The sequence below is a fragment of the Nanorana parkeri genome, unplaced genomic scaffold (genome assembly GCF_000935625.1).
Source record: "Nanorana parkeri isolate BGI_ZX_2015 unplaced genomic scaffold, ASM93562v1 scaffold1332, whole genome shotgun sequence".
NCBI classification, from domain to species: Eukaryota; Metazoa; Chordata; class Amphibia; order Anura; family Dicroglossidae; genus Nanorana; species Nanorana parkeri.
In genome coordinates, this window is record NW_017307600.1 from 377,937 (window position 1) to 397,912 (window position 19,976).

At 46.2% G+C, this 19,976-nt stretch overlaps 1 protein-coding gene across 1 annotated transcript in view; it reads right to left on the reverse strand.

Annotated features, from left to right (window-relative positions):
• Positions 1-1,040: 1,040 nt before the first annotated feature.
• The window catches only part of LOC108797765 (poly [ADP-ribose] polymerase 12-like), a 20,089-nt gene continuing 1,153 nt past the window's right edge, over positions 1,041-19,976 (reverse strand). The window contains exons 2-12 of the mRNA XM_018569420.1: positions 18,355-18,490; positions 14,950-15,241; positions 13,786-13,872; positions 11,542-11,662; positions 10,885-11,053; positions 9,031-9,151; positions 8,271-8,367; positions 7,813-7,894; positions 5,265-5,395; positions 3,631-3,782; positions 1,041-1,451 (exon numbers count right to left, since the gene is read on the reverse strand). Of these exons, the coding sequence (XP_018424922.1) occupies positions 1,144-1,451; positions 3,631-3,782; positions 5,265-5,395; positions 7,813-7,894; positions 8,271-8,367; positions 9,031-9,151; positions 10,885-11,053; positions 11,542-11,662; positions 13,786-13,872; positions 14,950-15,241; positions 18,355-18,490 (1,696 nt within the window). The 3' untranslated portion in view covers positions 1,041-1,143. The remainder of the gene's footprint in view (positions 1,452-3,630; positions 3,783-5,264; positions 5,396-7,812; positions 7,895-8,270; positions 8,368-9,030; positions 9,152-10,884; positions 11,054-11,541; positions 11,663-13,785; positions 13,873-14,949; positions 15,242-18,354; positions 18,491-19,976) is intronic.

Sequence of the window (19,976 nt, forward strand, 5' to 3'; positions counted from 1 at the left end):
ATGGAATGTGCGGGAATGTGGCCTTCCAACTGGCTTTTAGCATTTTTTTTTACTGGCCCGGAAGCTGCTCCTGGCGGTCAATGGAAGACTAGCCATCCTGTGCATGAGCTCCTTACCATCTCCTAAGAGCCCCTTCTAGCTGTAGTCTGAGCTTAGCAATGCCCACCCATCATATCCCTACATGCAGTGTACACAGCCCCTCTAAACAATAGAAATGCATGCTCACCGGGGAGAGTGGCTTGGGAAGTCAGTGCTTGGACTGTGACAGTCAACTTCAACATTTTTGGGGCTCCCCGGCTGCTCAGGAAGACAGATGCACACTTAATCACCTCTGTCTGTGTTCACCAGTTGATATCAGCTATACAACTCTATAACCCAGCATAGGTCCATCCAGAGCTTCTGAATGACAGGTCCTCTTCAGTGCGATTGGTAAAATCATTCCACAGCTAAATTTCCTTCCAGTGTATAAAAGTTGGAGATAATAAAACCACCATAAGGAAAAAAAAAGTAGAGGGGTCACCTATGGCCGGTGGCAAAATAAAGTAATAATTCCACTTCGAGGAACATTCCCTTTCTATGCTGAAAATAATGCATTTCATTGGTTAGGTTGGAGGAGATTATTCATGAAACTTTAAGTATAAAACTGACACCGGAGTTATCTATAAAACAGAGAATTTCAACTTAAACTATGGCTAAAACCAGCAGAGACATGGCCCAAAGTGTAAAATATTTCTATTAAAACTTAAGCTGACCTTAAAGTGGAACTCCGGGCAAACTTAGATTGGGAACAGGATCGAGCATCTTCCAGTCTTCAAGAGCTGATATCCCATCACTTCCTGTCCCGGTGTCCCCTAGGACATTGCCAGGAGCTGTTCTCCATATAAAGACCGGGGTCACTGACATTAATCCTTAGTGGAGTATTTAAGAATGCACTTTACCAACGAAAGCAGGAAGTCCAGTGGACAGCCTTGTATGAGGTGTCACCGGAACAGGAAGTTGGGCTGCAATGAGAACCTGGCAGAGTTTCTAACCCCTCCCCTATTTTATACAAAACTACTGAAACCTAAAATGGAAGCGTGCGTTTATGACATGATGTCAATGAGCGTAAAACAGCAGGAAGTCCTCCAGACTCCGCCTCCTCTCCTACCGATAGCGTAGCGCGGCTAACATCGCCTGCAGGTCGGCCGGCTTCTCGGTGTAGCGGATCAGGTATTCGGGGTAGATCTGGAGCTTCTCGAAGATGACAAATATGGAGGGATTGCTCTCGCTGTCCACGCAGCTGTCATAGAAGCTGGATCCAGAGGGGGATTTTGCTGGCGGGCGGAGGTAAGAGGACGAGCCGCGGATGAAATCGCCCACCAGGGTCCGGGCCACGAACATGACGTACTGCCCGGAATTTGCGTTAGTACAGTACCGGTGCGAGTAGGCGGCATCTCTGGCAAAGTAACTGCCTGTGAGGGAAGAGAAGCAGGGAGGTCAGTACATGGGAAAACCACGGGCTGGTGTGGCTCAAGTGACTGAAGATAGACTTCAATGGTACAAACTACAAGGCTGTCATCTTCATCCTGACTTCACTACCTAGGGAGTCCCTAACCTGGAACAAGCAGGTCCGGAGTCCTGACACTTCCCTTGCCGCATGCTTGATCCCGGAGAGTCACTCACTTGTTGTGAAGCAAAGAACAGGATGACCAGACCAACCTAGCAAAGACAGCTCATATATTCCTTTGTTAAAGGGGAAGTACTGGGAGAGTAAAATACACTATATTGCCAAAAGTATTGGGACGCCGGCCTTTACACGCACATGAACTATAATGGCATTCCAGTCTTAGTCCGTAGGGTTCAATAGTGAGTTGGCTCTGCCCTTTGCCGCTAAAACACCTTCAACTCTTCTGGGAAGGCGTCCACAAGGTTTAGGAGTGTGTCTATGGGAATGTTGGACCATTTGTGAGGTCAGGTACTGATGTTGGAGGAGAAGGCCGGACTCGCAGTCTCCGCTCTAATTCATCCCAGAGGTGTTCTATCAGGTTGAGGTCAGGACTCTGTGCAGGCCGGTCAAGTTCCACCACCCCAAACTCCCCCATCCATGTCTTTATGGACCTCGCTTTGTGCATTGGTGCGCAGTCATGTTGGAACAGGAAGGGGCCATCCCCAAACTGTTCCCACAAAGTTGGGGGCATGGAATTGTCCAAAATGTCTTGGAATGCTGATGCCTTAAGAGTTCCATTCACTGGAACTAAGGGACCAAGCCCAACCCCTGAAAAACAACCCCACACCATAATCCCCCTCCACCAAACTCTCCACCTGGCACAATGCAGTCAGGCAAGTACTGTTCTCCTGGCAACCGCCAAACCCAGACACGTTCATCGGATTGCCAGACAGAGAAGCGTGATTGTTCACTCCAGAGAACACGTCTCCACTTCTCTAGAGTCCAGTTGCGGCGTGCTTTACACCACGGTATCCAAAATCCCCCCCCACCAAACTCTCCACCTGGCACAATGCAGTCAGGCAAGTACTGTTCTCCTGGCAACCGCCAAACCCAGACACGTTCATCGGATTGCCAGACAGAGAAGCGTGATTGTTCACTCCAGAGAACACGTCTCCACTTCTCTAGAGTCCAGTTGCGGCGTGCTTTACACCACGGTATCCAACGCTTTGCATTGCACTTGGTGATGTAAGGCTTGGATGCAGCTGCTCGGCCATGGAAACCCATTCCATGAAGCTCTCTACGCACTGTTGTTGTGCCAATCTGAAGGCCACACGGAGTTTGGAGGTCTGTAGCTACTGACTCTGCAGACAGTTGGTGACTTCTGTGCACTGTGCGCTTCAGCATGCGCTGACCCCGCTCTGTCATTTTACGTGGCCTACCACTTCCTGGCTGAGTTGCTGTTGTTCCAAGTTGCTTCCACTTTGTTATAATACCACTAACAGGTGACCGCGGAATATTTAGTAGGAAGGAAATGTCACGGATGGACTTATTGCACAGGTAGCAACCTATCACGGTACCACGCTTGTAGTCACTTAGCTCCTGAGAGCGACCCATTCTTTCACAAATGTTTGTAGAAGCGTCTGCATGCCTAGGTGCCTGATTTTATACACCTGTGGCCATGGAGGGGATTGGAACAACCGAATCCAATGATTTGGCAATATAGTGTATATTATTTTCAATAGTTTGAGCCGACGTGTGACACTGCAGCTGTCACATGACGGCTCTATAGATTGGGAACTGAGCAATCATGAACCACTGATGGCTCAGCTCACAGCTTCTCCATGCAGAGAGCTGTGCCTGTCAGTCACAACTCCCTGCAGGGATCCCCCTTCCCTTCTCTGTTCCTCCAGTGCTCATTGGAAGGACAGACGGGGGAGGGGGTGGGCACAGCTGGCTCTGGCTCTAGAGAGGCAGAGCCAGCTGTCAATCAGACAGCAAGGTGGATCCCGACAATATTTTCAGGATCTCTGTGCCACCAGCAAATCTCTATGCTGAGTTTGGGTCAGAGGATTACATTAGCAAATGTACCCCTTTGACCCAAAAGAGAACTACAGCCCATAAAAAAGAAGACGGTTTGGTCGTAGTTCTCTTTTAATATTAAATAATTTAAATATCAGATTTGAGAACCCAAATGAAATCCTCACCTTTACCGTACGATGTGCCGTGCGTCCCACAGATGCGCCAATCGAAGTTGTGTTGGCAGATGGCATCGACCAGACTGGAGCTGGTGCCATGGAACACTTTGCGCTCGTCCACCTCCTTACCACCATCGCGCTTCTTCATCTGCTCCTTCTGCCTGCAACAAATATGTTTACAACTTAAAATGGATCGTGAAGTCAAAAGGATTTTAAGCTACTTCAAAATGAAATCACGTACAATGGATGCAGCTCCTTAAAAGTTTTAGTTTCCTGCAGAATCAGCGGGTCCCCTGAACTCTGGTCCTGACTTCCTGTCTTAGGGTGACTCCTTTCTCAAGCAGAGTGCTATGCAGTGTGTGCGCTAGTAAGCTATGTGTATCTCCTCAAACACACAGACACAGCAAATCAAGCCATTCCCCTCGCACCCTGGCCCCCCTCCTCCCTTCCCCATTCTCCAAGCTAGTAGATGAACAGTTGCTGGATTCTGCACTGTCCTTTGTGATCTTGTACTGGACAAGAAGTTCAGAGAAGCCTAGCTGAGAGACTTGGAAGCAGCTGTTTAAAAACATGATGGCTAAATGTATATTTGTTTGATCTCAATTAATTATTGAAAAAAAGATTGAGAGTTTAATACTACTGTAAAGAGAGTTCCTTGAATGGGCAAAGTGACAGGTCCTCTTGTTTGGGCACCCCCGATCCTACCCACTGATACTCTGTCCCAGACCTGGCTCTAGCCACTGTGTAAGCAGCTCTGTCGTGTGGTGTAGGAGCTTCCACAGGGTTAATGACCCCCCTCCCCCCCATGTGACAGCACTCAGACCCAAGCATTGCATTCTGGGAGGAAGAAGAGAAGGTCAGTACCCCATACCGGGTCATTCCGAGGGCTCCAATGGACAATACGTACTGTGTAGGTAAGTATCAATGGGTGGGGAGGTGTGTGTGACCAGGGGAAGCGGGGAGTTGGTGGCAGCAGCAAGAGAACCTGTTACTTTCCATGAATGAGGAGTGAAGACCTCCGTCTGTCTAATTTAAAATTATATTAAAAAAGAGCTGCTGGGAGGTATAAAGTGGAGGTTAAAAGCATCTCAGTTATGAGTAAAGAAAAGTGAAACTCCAGACCGATAGAAAAGACACCAATTAATGCAGCTCTGTACTCAATACATCATAAAATGTGCAATTTATTAAACGCAAGCCGTGAAACTACCAGAATCTGTCTTATCAGCCTTTTGCAGTCCTGGCACAGCAGAGCTCAGACAGGGGGAGGTAAAAAGCAGCACAAAGAGCCAATCAGTGGTGCTGCAGTGCTCATGTGTTAACAAGGAATATGCTGATAGCAGGAGAGAGCAGAGTGACAGAGATGAGCTCTGCTGCTTCTACTTTCACTGTCCAGTCACAGACTGGGGAAGAGACAAGACCTGTCACTGAACTGCAACAGAGAAAAATCAGGTCTGACCTGCCAGACCAGACTGTGCTGCAGAGCTGTATAAACCTTCGGACTGGATGGGCAGAAATACAAATCCTTTGGCAGGTAAAACATCTCCCTTATACTGTATGCATCTGATTTGTGTTTTATCTGTTTGTCTGGAGTTCAGCTTTAAGCGAAAGGAAGAAACCAAATGCCACGTGAGAATGGCGCTCACCACTGATAGACCTCCCACAGTGCCAGATTCTGGATGCGCTCGACGCTCTGTATCTGGGTGTCGGGAACTGTGCGCTGAAACATGGTCTGTATCGTCTTGTACTCCTCTGAGGACGCAGGAAGCTGGACGAGCTGGAAAGAAATCATCAGTTCAGACCGGAGTCTCCTCCAACGCCACAGCACGTCAGTGTTTGCCCTTACAGTACATATGTTTCTACATATATAAGTACATAGGGTCAGCCATACGGATCACATGATCAGGGTCTGCTTCATAGTGCTGCACAGTGACTGCCCTTTAGTGTTTCCCCTTCACCATGTCACTATCAGTCCCCTTTTGAAACTAACAATGTGGATCATTGCTCTGATCTCAACAATACTTTAGCAGATGAGCTATATGGCCAAAAGCAGCTGGACAACCCTTCCAATGATGACGTTGTGGTGTCTCCAGTGAAGGGTACTGATACCCTACAGCATACAAAGACATATTAGACAATTGTGCTCTTCCAACCTTTGGTGAAGGTCCTTTCCTTATCCACCATCACTGTCCCCTGTGTACAAAGACAGCTCTATAGAGACATGGTGTCACCAGCTTGGTGTGAAGGAATTTGGGAGTCCTGACCTCAACCCTACGGAACACTTTTGGGGTTACATAGTTACATAGTATTAGAGGTTGAATAAAGACACGGGTCCATCAAGTTCAGCCTTTGTGTGTATGTTTGTGATTGTGCATGTGTGTGTATACGAGTCCCCATGTGATCTTGTTTTTAAAAGTACCTGTACCCCTGTATGTTACGGTCTCTTATGAAGGTATCTAAATGCTTTTTGAATGATTCCATACTCTCAGCTGATACCAATGCTTGTGGCAGCGAGTTCCAGATTTTAACCGCTGTAACTGAGAAGAAGCCCCTACGCCCTTGTGAATAAATCTTTTCTCCACCAGTTTTAGGTGGTGGCCTCTAGTCTTTCTTATGGAATTTACTGTAAAAATTTTATTGCTGATGTTTCCATCATCACTGAACATTATGTACATCAAAATCATGTCCCCTCTTAGGCTTCATTCACACTGCCGTACAATACACTGCGTATATGCGCGTACGTGCGTATTGTCCCATGGGCAGCATATGCAAATAAATGGCTCCATACACATAGCTGCGTATGGAGCCGTATATTTGCGTAGCGTAAAAATGCGCAAAAACAGAATGGACCCAAGATGCGTCCGGGCAGCGTATTTCTGCATATTTTACGTGCATATACAATGCTATTATTCAATCTGTGGTCTACAATGACCCCCAAATCTATTTCCATTTCTGACTTCCCTAGTGGAGCGCCCATTAATATGTATTCCTTATGCCTATTTTTAACCCCAAAGTGCATTACTTTACATTTTTCAACATTAAACCTCATCTGCCATGTAGTTGCCCACTCCCCTATTTTATACAGGTCCCCCTGCAATGCTATAGTGTCCATTACCCTCCCAATTTTAGTATCATCAGCAAACACAGAGCCGCGGCTATTAACACCTTCCCCGAAATCATTAATAAACAGGTTAAACAGTATGGGGCCTAGCACAGAACCCTGGGGCACGCAACTCCCAACCTTAGACCATTCTAAAAAAGAGCCATTTATCCATACACTCTGGACACGTTCCTGTAGCCAGTTCTCTATCCATGTACACAACATCTCATCTATGTCCACAGATCTCAAATTGTGTAGTAAGGGTGAACTGTAAAGTGGATTGTGAACCAGATCTTCTCATCCAACATCAGTACCTGACCTCACAAATGGGAACAAAGTCCCACAGACGCTCCAAAATCTTGAGGAAAGCCTTGGGTGCTGTAACCTCAAAGAGGGGTGACTCCTCATCAATGACCACGGTTTTGGAATGGGATGTCCAACAAGTTCATTACTGTGTGAAGGTCAGGTGTCCAAAAACGTTTGGCAATATACTGGACATGTAAAGGTGGAGCAATAGTTTGGTGTGAGGAACTCGATTGTCCTGCATAGAGCCCTGACCTCAACCCTACTGAACACCTTTGGGATGAATTGGAACACCAAGCCAGATCTTCTCATCCAACGACAGTACCTGACCTCATGAATGGGCACCAATTCCAATTTTTCTTGTGGAAAACCTCCCCAGAAGAGTGGAGGATGCAATGGTCCTAAAGAGGGGCCAACTTCATATTAATGGTCATGGTTTTGGAACTGCATGTCCAACTAGCTCGTATAGGTGTAACGGTCAGGTGTCCAGAAATTTTGGCCAACCACAGTCCCTAAACGGGGATCATTAAAGCAGGGGCAGGCAAAGGCTGCTCCTCCAGCTGTGGTGCAACTACAAATCCCATGAGGCATTGCAAGACTGAAAGCCACATGCAGGACTCCCAGAGGCATTTGCATTATGGGATTTGTAGTTTCACCGCAGCTGGAGGGCCGGAGTTTGCCTACCCCTGTACTAGAGGCAAGACTGACACATGCATCTACCAGATGAAAGCTTCGGTAACAATTGAAAAGTTTTTCTCCCCATTTTAAGAAATATGCCATGTTGCTCTCACCTTGTACCCAACCTCGGGAACCTGTCCCTCATCCCAGTGTGCCGGGGTTGACTTGTCGCCAGTTTTGGACGGCTCCAACTTCCTAAAAAGCAAAGACAGAGTCATTCTTCTGTGTCTCCTTTGTATGTCACAGTGAAACGAACCTGAGATTTACCTGTGCAGGCCCAAGTGACAGGTCCACTTTAATGGCGGCTCCACCAGCAGCCACACTTTCCTCCCCTGCTGATCCATTCAGTTGCGGCAGAATGAAAGCCAAATTTTTACAGCTGGCGGAGCCGCTATTAAAGAGAACCTGTTGCTGTGCCCCTTATGAGCAAAGCAAAGTTCCACCTTAAAGCTGACCTAGTATAGTAATTCCCATCCTCTAGGAGTGCGTGTGTTAGAGTTCTTCCGCAGCATCTCTGGAGCCAAAACTAAATTCCCCTCCATTGCAGGAAGAGCAAGAATAATTCCCTTACCTCTTCTTCAGTTTCGGCACCTCCTCTGCAGACACAAACTTGGGCCTCCGGCACACGGGCCGCTCTGTACCAAAACGGACGTTCCTCTGCATCATCTCTGGGGGGAGACAACATTAATGGCGGAGTGAGCACAAGAGGCAGAGAACTTGCAAATCTAATACAGCTCCACCATTAACTGCTATCCGAGAGTCACTGAGGATTTCTGGGCGATACCCGGGCCAACGCAAAGATACACAATGACAGTGAATCTAAGCAGCAAGTAAAGTCAGCCAATGGTGATATCCAGCAAATACTGCAAATGGCTGCTGCTTCTGGTCACATGATTCTGTACAATTTCCCATAAAGCAAAGTGACAGGCTCTCTTTATAATCGTTTCTTCCTCTTCCCACCTTTTCCACACTCCCCTGCCATTCAATTTTATTGGAGCCCTCCCGATGCTTCCAATTATCAGGGAGCATGTGATCTTCTCCCCTTTCTCCCATGATGCAATGCATGAGCGGCAAATTGCCAGGTCGGACACTGTCACAGGGATTAGACCCAAACGATGGCAGGTGAAAAGAGGCAGCAGGGGGGCGCGGATAAGGCCTCAGTGGGTGGGGTAGTGACAGATCAAGAGAACCTGTCACTTCTCCATGAATGGACGCTCACTTTAAGCAGTGTGTAGTCCTCCTCCCCTGCAGATGAAAAGCAGAGTCCTATACTGGTAAGCCCTGCTGCTCCCATGTTTGTATTTTAAGGGTTAATCCTAACAGGAGCGTACCTTTAAAACTGAGCACATAGCTTTGTTTCCCGGCTTTGAACTGGACGCTGGCGTTCTCGTCAGACAGGAAGACCGTCTCAATGTCGCTGCTGGTTATGGTGGCGGAGCTGTGAGCCTCCTTCTGCAAAACAAATCAGAAGATAACATTACGTGACCTCGCTTATTAATGATCTCCGGGATTTTTAAACATTAACCCTTGGAGTGTGGCTACCCCTGCACTGCAAGGGTTAACTGCTCGGTTTCGTTTTTTTCAGGGGACGGAATAAAGCAGAAATACTCACCTGATGCTCGGTCCTTCAGAAGTGACCGCTCCCCCCTCTGCTCCGGCTGCAGTGTGTCACTCGGCGTCCTCACGTCTAAAAGACTTGTATTAGATGTGATGATATCACGTGTCCCTAGAGCCCGGGGCAGAAGAGGCCGTAGGGACCAGTCTAGCAGCCAGGTGGGATCGAGGATCAGATGAGTATTTCTTCTTTATCCCATCCCCCAGAGAAAAAGAAGCAGTTAACCCTTGCAGTGTGAGCGCCACCCCACTGCAAGGGTTAACTTTAAATATCCTGGTGTTCCTCTTTAATTGAGGGTCTCGGACAGTTCTCGCTACGACCATATTCCCTGCAGTACGGGAGAATAATGGAGGAATCTCATTGTCTCTACAGAGCAACACAGACTGTCAAGAGTTTTATTATTTTGTTAAAAAAACATAGTCCCATTTTTTAGTTTTGGCTGGAGTGTGGAAGGCTGGTTAGGTTTTTATTGCTGTGCCCCCACTAGGGAGAGTAACTCGCTCTATTATTCCTGGTGACCGTGATCAGCCATGGGAACTCCAAAATGTTATCGTTGTCACCATAACAGGAATAGAGGGGGAATCTTCCTATGGGGACACATATTCTGGCGACAACTGTCTAAGTGGGGAATTCCCTTCACTTCAGATAGATTCCCTCTCACTTCCTGTTGTGTTTCTGGAACAGGAAGTTAAATAAAATATCCCCCAATGGGACACAGGCCGCAAAAAGAAAAAAAAAAAGACAAGGGTTTGAATCCTTCTTCTCTATAAAAGTTTGGGCTTCAGAAATACTTTAAAGCCGGGTAACATAAAGCTTTGGTAATGGTGTTTCTGTGATAAACAGAAATAAAAGGGCTAAAATGTTTAAAATTGAACCCCAGAGAGATATAAAAAGACACAAATTCATGCAGCTTTGTGATCATTAAAAGTATGTTTTACACTGACCTGAATGTGACTTAGTATCAGCCTCTTTCAAACCCCTGTACAGCAGAGCTCATGTAAGCAGAGGGAGAAGTAGCACAAGTAGCTATTCAGTTGTGCTGCAGTGGTCATGAGCTAACAAAGAGCATGTGGATAGCAGGAGAAAGCAGAGGGACATAGAGATGAGCTCATTAGTCTGCTGCTTCTCCTTTCGATGTCCAATCACAGGCTGCTGGAGGGACAAGACCTGTAAGAGTTACTGAACTACAGCAGAGACAAATCGGGTCTTCTCCCCGCTAGACAGGGCTGTGTAAATCTCCAGACTGCATGGGCAGAAACAGAAAACCTTTAGCAGGTAAAACAGCGTATGCGTACTTAGCTGTTTGCCTGGACGTTCAGCTTTAGCCCTCTTGGAGTACATGCTGTTCAAGATTCTTTTGCATAACCAAAATCTATGAATTGAGGAGTATTATAATATGACGGGGATTACCTGACAATGCACTGTTGCCTAAATTATGCTTTCTCCTCCTATCAACATGCTCTTTACTATCATGGGGCGGAGAGAAATGGATCCCCTGAAATGCATCCCAGCACTCTGTAGCTGCCAACGTCACAAGTTAGTCCCGGTTAGGAAGGGGCCGACTCCTTACCTCTTGGCCATATTCTATCCATCTGTTATATTCGTCCTTCCAGTACCACAGCCATTCAGTGGTGAGGATGAAGTGGGGAGGTTTGGAGGCAGAAGACGGAGTGGAGAGTCGCCTCACCTTACGGGATTTAAGCATCATGGTGTCATAGTTCAGGTCCTTCACTACAGTCCTGTAAAACAATTCTTATAATAATTCCTCGATCTAACACACCACCCCCTACAGGCCACAATGAGGTACTGCACACAGCAACTGGTTTCCTGCACTCTGCATCCATTCCCAAAAAACCCTTCCAAATCCCTAGTAAGGGGAACACAGAATTTCAACTGTATTGAACGGATTACCTCCAAGTACTCCAGAGATGACGGGTCTATAACCGAAAGCTTTGCTACTGTGACCCAGCAATCAATACCTTTCACAGAGCAATGTATCATACTGTATAAATTCAGGTCCTGGGTGACATTTTCCAACACACAGACCACTTCCTGTGAACTAATCCCATTGGAAGGAAAGCACTTCTGAATACAGATTATTAAACTCATTTAGAAGCTTGCTAAATATTATCTGTGGTATATTGCAAAATACACTATAGGGTTATAAGTCTGCGGACATCTGACCATCACCTCTTTAGGAGTGTGTTGGACATCCCATTCCACATACCTGCTGTTGGGATCGCAGTAGGAGCGCTCAATCGCCTCTATGTCTGGAAAGTCCGTCCAGGTATCATCGATACACACCTGCCATCTGTATGGGAGGTTATAATGATCCCTCACACATCGTTCTGTAAGGATACAGAGTAACAGTACGACATCCTCTCATTTAAATGAATATATATATTTTTTTTCTCTATATCTCAATTAGGGATGCATCGGTTTTTTTTTCCGGTACTCGCCGATACCGGAAGTCCCATTAAGGAAGCCAGGTGGTGTGTAATGACTCTCCACCAGGCTTCACAATTAGCAGGGAAGCCAGCTCCATGCTCCCTCGTCACCAGTGTAATGACTCGCTGCTAGGCTTCCTAATACCAGAAGCTCAAGTATCGGGCTAATAATAATAATATATATACACTGAGTGGCCAGATTATTATGACCACCCCATCAGTACTTCGTTGGGTTGCCTCGTGACTCCACGAGATGTTGAAAGGTGATACAAGGAATCTGACACTGCGCTGTTGACCTTCTGTTGTCTTGTACCAGTCTTGCCACTCTGCGTTCTGCCCTAACATTGACTAGTCGCTGACGGACACAATTCGCATGTTCAGACCCAGATTTTCGGCTGACAGTCCAGTCTTTAAACACTTTAACAATGAGCTCCTCTTGAACATTTAACGAATTCTGCTGTTTTGCTGATACTCGCTCCATGGCTCCGAGCGCCAACAATCATCCCACGTTCAAAGGCTGTTAAATCGCGTTGTTTCCCCATATCTTCAGAAAACAATCACTTCTACTGTCGTGGTAAACAACCTGCTTCCCTATTTATAATGGTCTGGCCCTCTAGCAACTTCAGCGCCAAATTATAGCTAATTATAGCTAATTTGTCTACAAACGTCAGGTGGTCATAATAATCTGGCCACTCAGTGTATATATATAAAAATGTGGCAAGAGGCCACTTCATTACATATGCAGTAGGGATGCATAGATACCAGTATTTCGGTATCGAGTACCGATATTTATTTTTTCGGTACTCACCGATAACAGAAGTCCCTATATCACCAGAAGTCACCGATAAGGAAGCCAGGTGGTGTGTAAAGGCTCGCCACCGGGCTTCCTGATTAGCAGGAAAGCTGTCCCCATGCTTCTCGCCACTAGGTGACGCCCAGCTTCCTGATTGGCTGGGAAGCCGGCTCCATGCCCACTCGTCAAGACCAATCAGGAAGCCGGTCAGCGAGTCATTGCACGCTGCCCGGCTTCCTGATTAGCCAGAAAGCCAGCACCGTGCTCCCTCGTCACACGTGACGAGGGAGCATGGAGCCAGCTTCCTGGCCAATCAGGAAGCCGGTCTGCGAGTCATTACACGCTGCCCGGCTTCCTGATTAGCCAGAAAGCCAGCACCGTGCTCCCTCGTCACACGTGACGAGGGAGCATGGAGCCAGCTTCCTGGCCAATCAGGAAGCCAGGCAGCATGTAATGACTCGCTGCCCGGCTTCCCGATACCGGAAGTGGACAAGTGGCGACATCGGCACCGATATCGATACTAGTATCGGTGCATCCCTAATATGCAGAGTCTGCTTCCTTTTCAGTAGTGCTGCGCAGTGACTATTTTTTCTATTCTCCTCTCTCATTATCAGTCAGTCAATCAGTGGGTCAGACCTGATTATTTAAAACAGGCTTTCACTAAGGCAGTAGGTGCCTACAGATGTAAGAAAAGGTTCTTCTGATTCAGCCCGTTTGGCAGAATACAATTTAATCTCACAGGAACAAAGCGACTGACCCACCAGAACGCTACTGGCCCCCCACAGATACTGTATATTCCAGTGTCCAGGTGCTGCTACTTTCCTCCTCCAGGTCCAAACATACAGCTTCGCATTGTGGAAAGCACATGGCAAATCAACACTTTTTTTAAAATGCCTTTTTGGATCTTTTGGATACATTTTTAAAACTCTTTTAAAATAATTTCTAAGTTATATTTCTCAGTTATATTTCTTTTGCGATTAACCCTTCACAGCCTGACCCCATCCTGATCCTTGCAAACAATCATTGAAACGGGACAATAGACTCCATGGATCCTACCAGGTGTGGCTGCCCTAGGGCAAAGAGGAGATTACAGTAGTCAAAGTGGGCATGTACTGTGAGCTCAGACATGAACGGGCGGTTGTGGCAATGTTACTCAGGAAGAGTATGATTGGCGCTGGTAAGAGGGTTTAATATATTCAATAGGAGCCATGTTCGGTGGGCTTAGTCTTACCTTTGAAGCTGCAGCTGTTTAAGATGAAGTAGAGACAAATCTCTTCCACGGGCTGAGAACTGGCAGATCTCTGGACTGCTGGCCTGTCTGGGAATCAAGTGCCATTAGTGAGGCCGAATTTAAACATTTTTTAAATAATTATTATCAGAAGTCCAACATTGACCCTTTTTTTTAGTACTAGTCATGATCTACCCATCACTGACCCCTGCTCACCACTGTCCCCTATTAATCCCATATCCATCACTGTCCAATTACCACCACTGTCCCCTATTCATCACCTACTTATCCATACTCAACACTGCCACTTGTCTACAGGCCCTCTAATGTACCTTGCTGACTACTGTTCCTTGTCCTCTAATGGCCCATTCCCTTTCACGTCCCCGGCCCTCCAATAGCCCATTCCCTTCCATGTCCCCAGCCCTCCAATGGCCCATTCAATTCCATGTCCCCGGTCCAGCAACTTCCCCTAGCCTACAATGTCCCCTGCCCTCCAATGACCAATTCCCTCAAATTTTTCCTGCTCTCCAATGACTGATTTCTTCTAATTTACCCTACCCTCCACTGTCTTCTGCCCTCCACTGTCTTCGGCCCACCAATGTTCCCTGTCCTCAAAACTCTCCACATTCTCCAATGTCTCCTTCCATTTAATGTCCCTTGGCTGCCCCCCCCCATTCACACTGTCAGGGCTATTCACAAAAGGGTGAAGAGTTTGGAGAAGGCAGGAGAAGTGACCAATCTAGGACAACATAGCTGATTTGGAAAAATTATCCAATTCATCTCACTTTCCAGGTCAGCTATGTTGTCCTAGATTGTTCACTTCTCCGGCCTTCTCCCAACTCTTCACCCTTTTGTGAATAATCCTGTAAGTCTCTGCCTCCTGACACGTTTTCATGGAATATCAACTTTCCATATGCAGCCTAAATCCTAATTGGAATTTTCTGAAGCCCATACCAGGGCATCACTCAGCCATAGTGGCAGAACCCTGAGAAGGCTTAAAATGACATTGTCCCACTCCGGGGTTGATCTGGCTGGAGGGATAGTGGAGGGTCCTGGCCCCCCTGGCTATGAGTGCACCAGTTCTGCAGCCAGACCAAAGTGAGTAAAGGTCATACATGGGTTTAATATGCTGGACCAATGAATACAAATAATCCTACAGGTGCTCACCTTTTCTCACAGGAGACTTAGGCTCTGCCATTGGGGTAGCATTGGCATTGTTTTTTATGGCACTGGCATTCAGGTACAACTCCAGGATTTGCGGAACAAGGCTGGCGGCCAACCCCCATTTGGTCATCCTCCGCACCGTATCGTCGTCGCTGAGGTCATGTGACCTCTTACATTTACTTCCAAACTTGCAGTCGCCCTGCAGGAGGTGCTGGCAAAGGTGCAGCTTGTTGCAGGTGGTTTTGTAGGTGCAGGAGCCATAAGGACCCTCCCCACGATTGTAATGTAAACAGACCTACCAGAAAAGAGAACGATAACTGAGCCAATCCAACAAAAACACAGAAAACCCAAACTAAAACAGATTATAAAAAGGAGAGGACGTTACACAGCTGCCACTTTGTAAACGTAGCCCCTCAAAGAGAATCCACAGTGCACACTCACTGGATTTTACTTTGTCATTTTTTATAATCTGAAAATAATTTTAAATCTCAATTTTTACCTACTTGCCATTCCATATTTATATTATATAGATTTTTTTTATATTCTCTTTTTCATATATTATGAAATAATATAATATTTTTCGGCCCATGCAGTTAGCCCCTTGCTGAATAACTGCTTGGGACACATTTACATCAGCAGCGTTGGGTTCTGTTGTCTAGCGCAGTTCTAATACAAGAACAAGGCTATTTGTCGTATGTCCTGGTGTCATGGTGCGCACTGAAAAAAGTAGAACATGTTCCATTTTTGCTAACTGAATTCCAATGCACACTGCGATGACAGTTATTGAGTTCAGGTATTTCCGGTGAAGGGTACTATTAATACTACAGCACACAAAGTCATTTTAGACATTTGTGCTCTTCCAACGTTGTCATAACAGTTTGGTGAAGGACCTTTTTTGTTCCACCATCATTGTGTCCCCATGTACTATGTGACCTGTTTTGCGTGGAGGAACTCGAGTGACCGTCACAGAGCCCTGACCTCAACCCTGCAGAACACCTTTGGGATGATCTGGAACTCCGATTGTAAGTCAGTTCTTCCCATCAAACATCAATACCTGACCTCACAAATGGGCCCAAATTCCCACAAATACTCCAAAGTCTTGTGGAAAGCCTTCCAAGAAGGGTGGAGGAGGTTTTAGTTGCAAAGGGAGGACTTCATATTTATGCCCATGACTTTGGAATGGGATGTTCAACACACTCACTGAATCTTGTGGAAACTTTCCCAGAAGTGTGGAGGATGTTATAGTTGCAAAGGCTGGTAGGGGGCTCCATGTGAATACCCATGGCATTGATATATAATATCCAACACACTCACTTAATCTTCTGGAAATCCTTCAATGAAATGTGAAGGATGTTATAGTTGCATTGGTTATGGTGTGTGTGGGGGCGGGGGGGATTCCATATTCATTCCCATGGATTTGGAATGGGATGTCCAACACTCTCACTCAATCTTATGGAAAGCCTCCCCAGAAGAGTGGAGGCTGTTATAGTTGCAAAGGTGGTGGTGGGGGGCTCCATATTAATATGGCTTTGGAATAGGAGGTCCAACACTCTCACTCAAACTTGTGGAAACTTTCCCAGAAGAGTGGAGAATGCTATAGGTGTATAGGTGGGGAGGGGGACGCTCTATACCAATACCCATGGCTTTAGTATAGGATGTCCAACACTTTCAATCAGTCTTAGGTAAAGCCATCACAGAAGAGTGGGGGATATTATAGCTGCAAAGGAAGGGATGACCGGGGGGGGGGGGAGTGGGACACCATATTAATGGCCATAGTTTTTGGAATCCACAGACCTTGAACCACAGAACTGGCTGGTCTTGTAACAACACATCACAGTCACAGGTTTAGCGGAATACAAAGGGCACAGACTGAGGAATAATTTTGTAAGGTAAAGAGAAAAGTAAAATAAAATGTTACAAGTCTGTCTGTATCCACTGAATGTAAGAACTGATAACCAATCTGTAACAGCGGGGAGGTACAGAGAATTCTCTGCCTTGCACTCAAGGACACGCGATAACTCCCTGCTACTCCCCCCGCTGCAACAGTTTATCTGCTCCCTCCATGAACTCCGCTCTAATGGAACCACTTACAGGGTTATTCACAAAAGGGTGAGGAGTTTGGAGAAGGCCGGAGAAGTGAACAATCTAGGACAAAATAACAGATTTGGAAAAATTCTCCAGTTCAGCTCACTTTCCAGTTCAGCTATGTTGTCCTGGATTGTTCCCTTCTCCTGTCTTCCCCAAACCCTTCACCCTTTTGTGAATAGACCTGTAAATATCAGTTTATAACGTGGAGCTGCTGGGATCACTAAATACAAGCAAATATAACAATTTCCTTCTTGCCATGGCAGAGGAGCGTATAGGCAGTCTATGACCTGATACCCTGGAAAATGTGGTGCCAATACCTATCCGTCCTCCGGGAGTAGATCACAATAAAGGCCTGTTCATAACATAGCATTGCGCTAAAAGCACGGCATTCATGTATATAGTGCAAACTACTCAACAGGGCTCTGTGCATGCGTTATTTTTTACCACAGCACAGCAATGTAACACATGCTACTATGGTACTGTGTGTTGCCCAGCAATAGGTGCCTTGAGGTGACATTCAGAATGAATGTCAACACAACAGTGCACTTAGCGTGTGCTAAACGCACAGATACGGTACTTCTTGTGCAACGCTATAGTGCAGGGGTGGGCAAACTCTGGCCCTCAAGCTGTGGTGGAACTACAAATCCAATGAGACATTGTAAGATTCTCACAGCCACAGATATGACTTTTAGATTGTAAGCCCTCCTTCCCATCTTGTCTTGAATTGTATTGTGATTGTAATGTCTTCCAATTATTGTAAAGCGCTGCACAAACTGTTGGTGCTATATAAATCCTGTATAATAATAATAATAATGACTCCCAGAGGCAGATGCATCGTGGGATTTGTCGTTTCACCACAGCTGGAGGGCCAGAGTTTGCCTACCCCTGCTATAGTGTGAATCACCCTAATAGCACAGCTTATATACAGAATACTGCATCATGGGAGCATATACTCACCAGAGCATTGCGCTAAGCAAATGAGATCCACGCGTAGATGCCATTGCACTACACAGTACTCTAGGTGCGCTGCTTCAGCAATACCACACGTTGCGGTGAAAAAAAAAGCAATGCATGCACTGCTCTAACTCATGGTATTGAGGTAACCACCAGGAGGTACGTTGGGATGCTATTTAAATCGATGATACCGGAACGCACCTAGCAAGCGGTGCAGTGTGCTGTGCGATAGCGTGCTCTAAATGCATGGATCCTGTGTGTTTAGCGCAACACTTCACGGTTTTTATGCAGTTGGTTTAGAAGTGCCAAACGTGACAAAATGTTTTGGCTCCATTTACACTTTAATGCATTCACATTGCTCCTTACATCGGGCAGCAGAGTGGGGTCATTCTGTAAGAGAAGGTAGCGCAGTTCTGTTATGGTCACTCCGTCCAGATGGTGCTTCTTCAACACCTTTGCAGCTTTATCGGTATCGATGCTATGGTCGAACTTACAGCGCGGCCTGCAAAAGCAGAACACATCAGAGTGTCAGTCCTGCACTTTTCAAAGATAAGCTTCTTAAAGTGACATTAAAGCCAAACATTTTTCCCTCCCCCCAATGTTAGTGAAAGCACTTACCTTAAATGATGTTTCTTAACCCGATCTTCTTCTTCTTTCCTGTCCCTTCAGCGCTGCGGCGGGTCTCCGATCCAGCGCTGATTCCTCTGTCCTTGCTGGCACTTCCTGTCCCACGGTGTCTGCATGCGGGTGCACGCGTCCATAGACTTACCTTGTGTCTCTCCTCGTCTGCTGGCCGAAAATCTGAACTGCGCATGCGCCCGCCCCAAGATGCTTTGCAGCCGCCCGAGAATTTTCAGATTTTTGGACGGGAGCGCGCGGCGAAGACACCGGTAAGTTTAAATCGCTTTTAAAGCGTTTTTGTTTTTTTACTTTTTGCATATATTTACTGCTTGCTAGCCATATATATATATATGCAAAAAAATTGTGAGGGTTTATAAACCCTTTAAAACAGTCCAAAATAAAACTGAGAAACAAATTCCTCGCCAGGACCAGAAACATTGCAACCTGACTGCAGGATCATACCTGCATTAGTTCTGCAGATACTGAGACAGGCTCTTCCAGTAACTTCCTCACACTCAGTGGGAGGGTCTGTTTGTGATAATCACAGGACCGTTCCCAGGGTTGTACGACCACAAAACCTGCATCTCTGCAGACGTACAATACACTTGGCTAATATGTTACTACAGATGAAAATAACTCTAAAGATAACATGGCGGGGGATGCCCGATATTGGACCCCAAGCTCTATGCAGACTTCTGGGAAAAGCAGCGTGCCTCTCACAGGAGAAGTACGATAATGAAAGAATACTGTTGCATTGGTTGCAAAGAAAAGAAATTTGAATTTTCTGACAGTTTTGGAAGGTCATACCGGTCTCTAAATGATAAAATGGCTTCTGTAGAACTGATGTACATGATATCAATTTCTAATCGATGCGTTTTTAAAGTGGGGCTGAAATTGAAACCGTCAATATCTGACCAGTTTTGGATGGAGCGGAGAAGGGTTAGAACCCCTGTCATGTTTTAATCACTGTTGGTGTCCCTTTTCGAGGGATTTCCCCCACTTCCTGTCTCAGCAACAATATTGCCAAATAATGATGGACATTTTCCATAATAGGCCACAAACAATAAGAGGACCTGTTATGTTCACTGTAAGCAATAGGATTTAATACACGCTAGCTAGGAGCTGTCATCTTCATCCTTTCCGTAGGTCACAGACCAAGTATTAGCATACAGCCATTTGTTGCAGGAGAGGGAGGAACAAAGGAAAAGAAAAAGCAAGGGAAAGAAAAGAAGAGGGGAAAAAAGAACAGAAGAGGGGAAAAAAGAACAGAAGAGTGGAAAAAAGAACAGAAGAGGGGAAAAAAGAAAAGAAAAGAAGAGGGAAAAAAAGAAAAGAAAAGAGGGGAAAAAAAGAAAAGGAATGCAGCT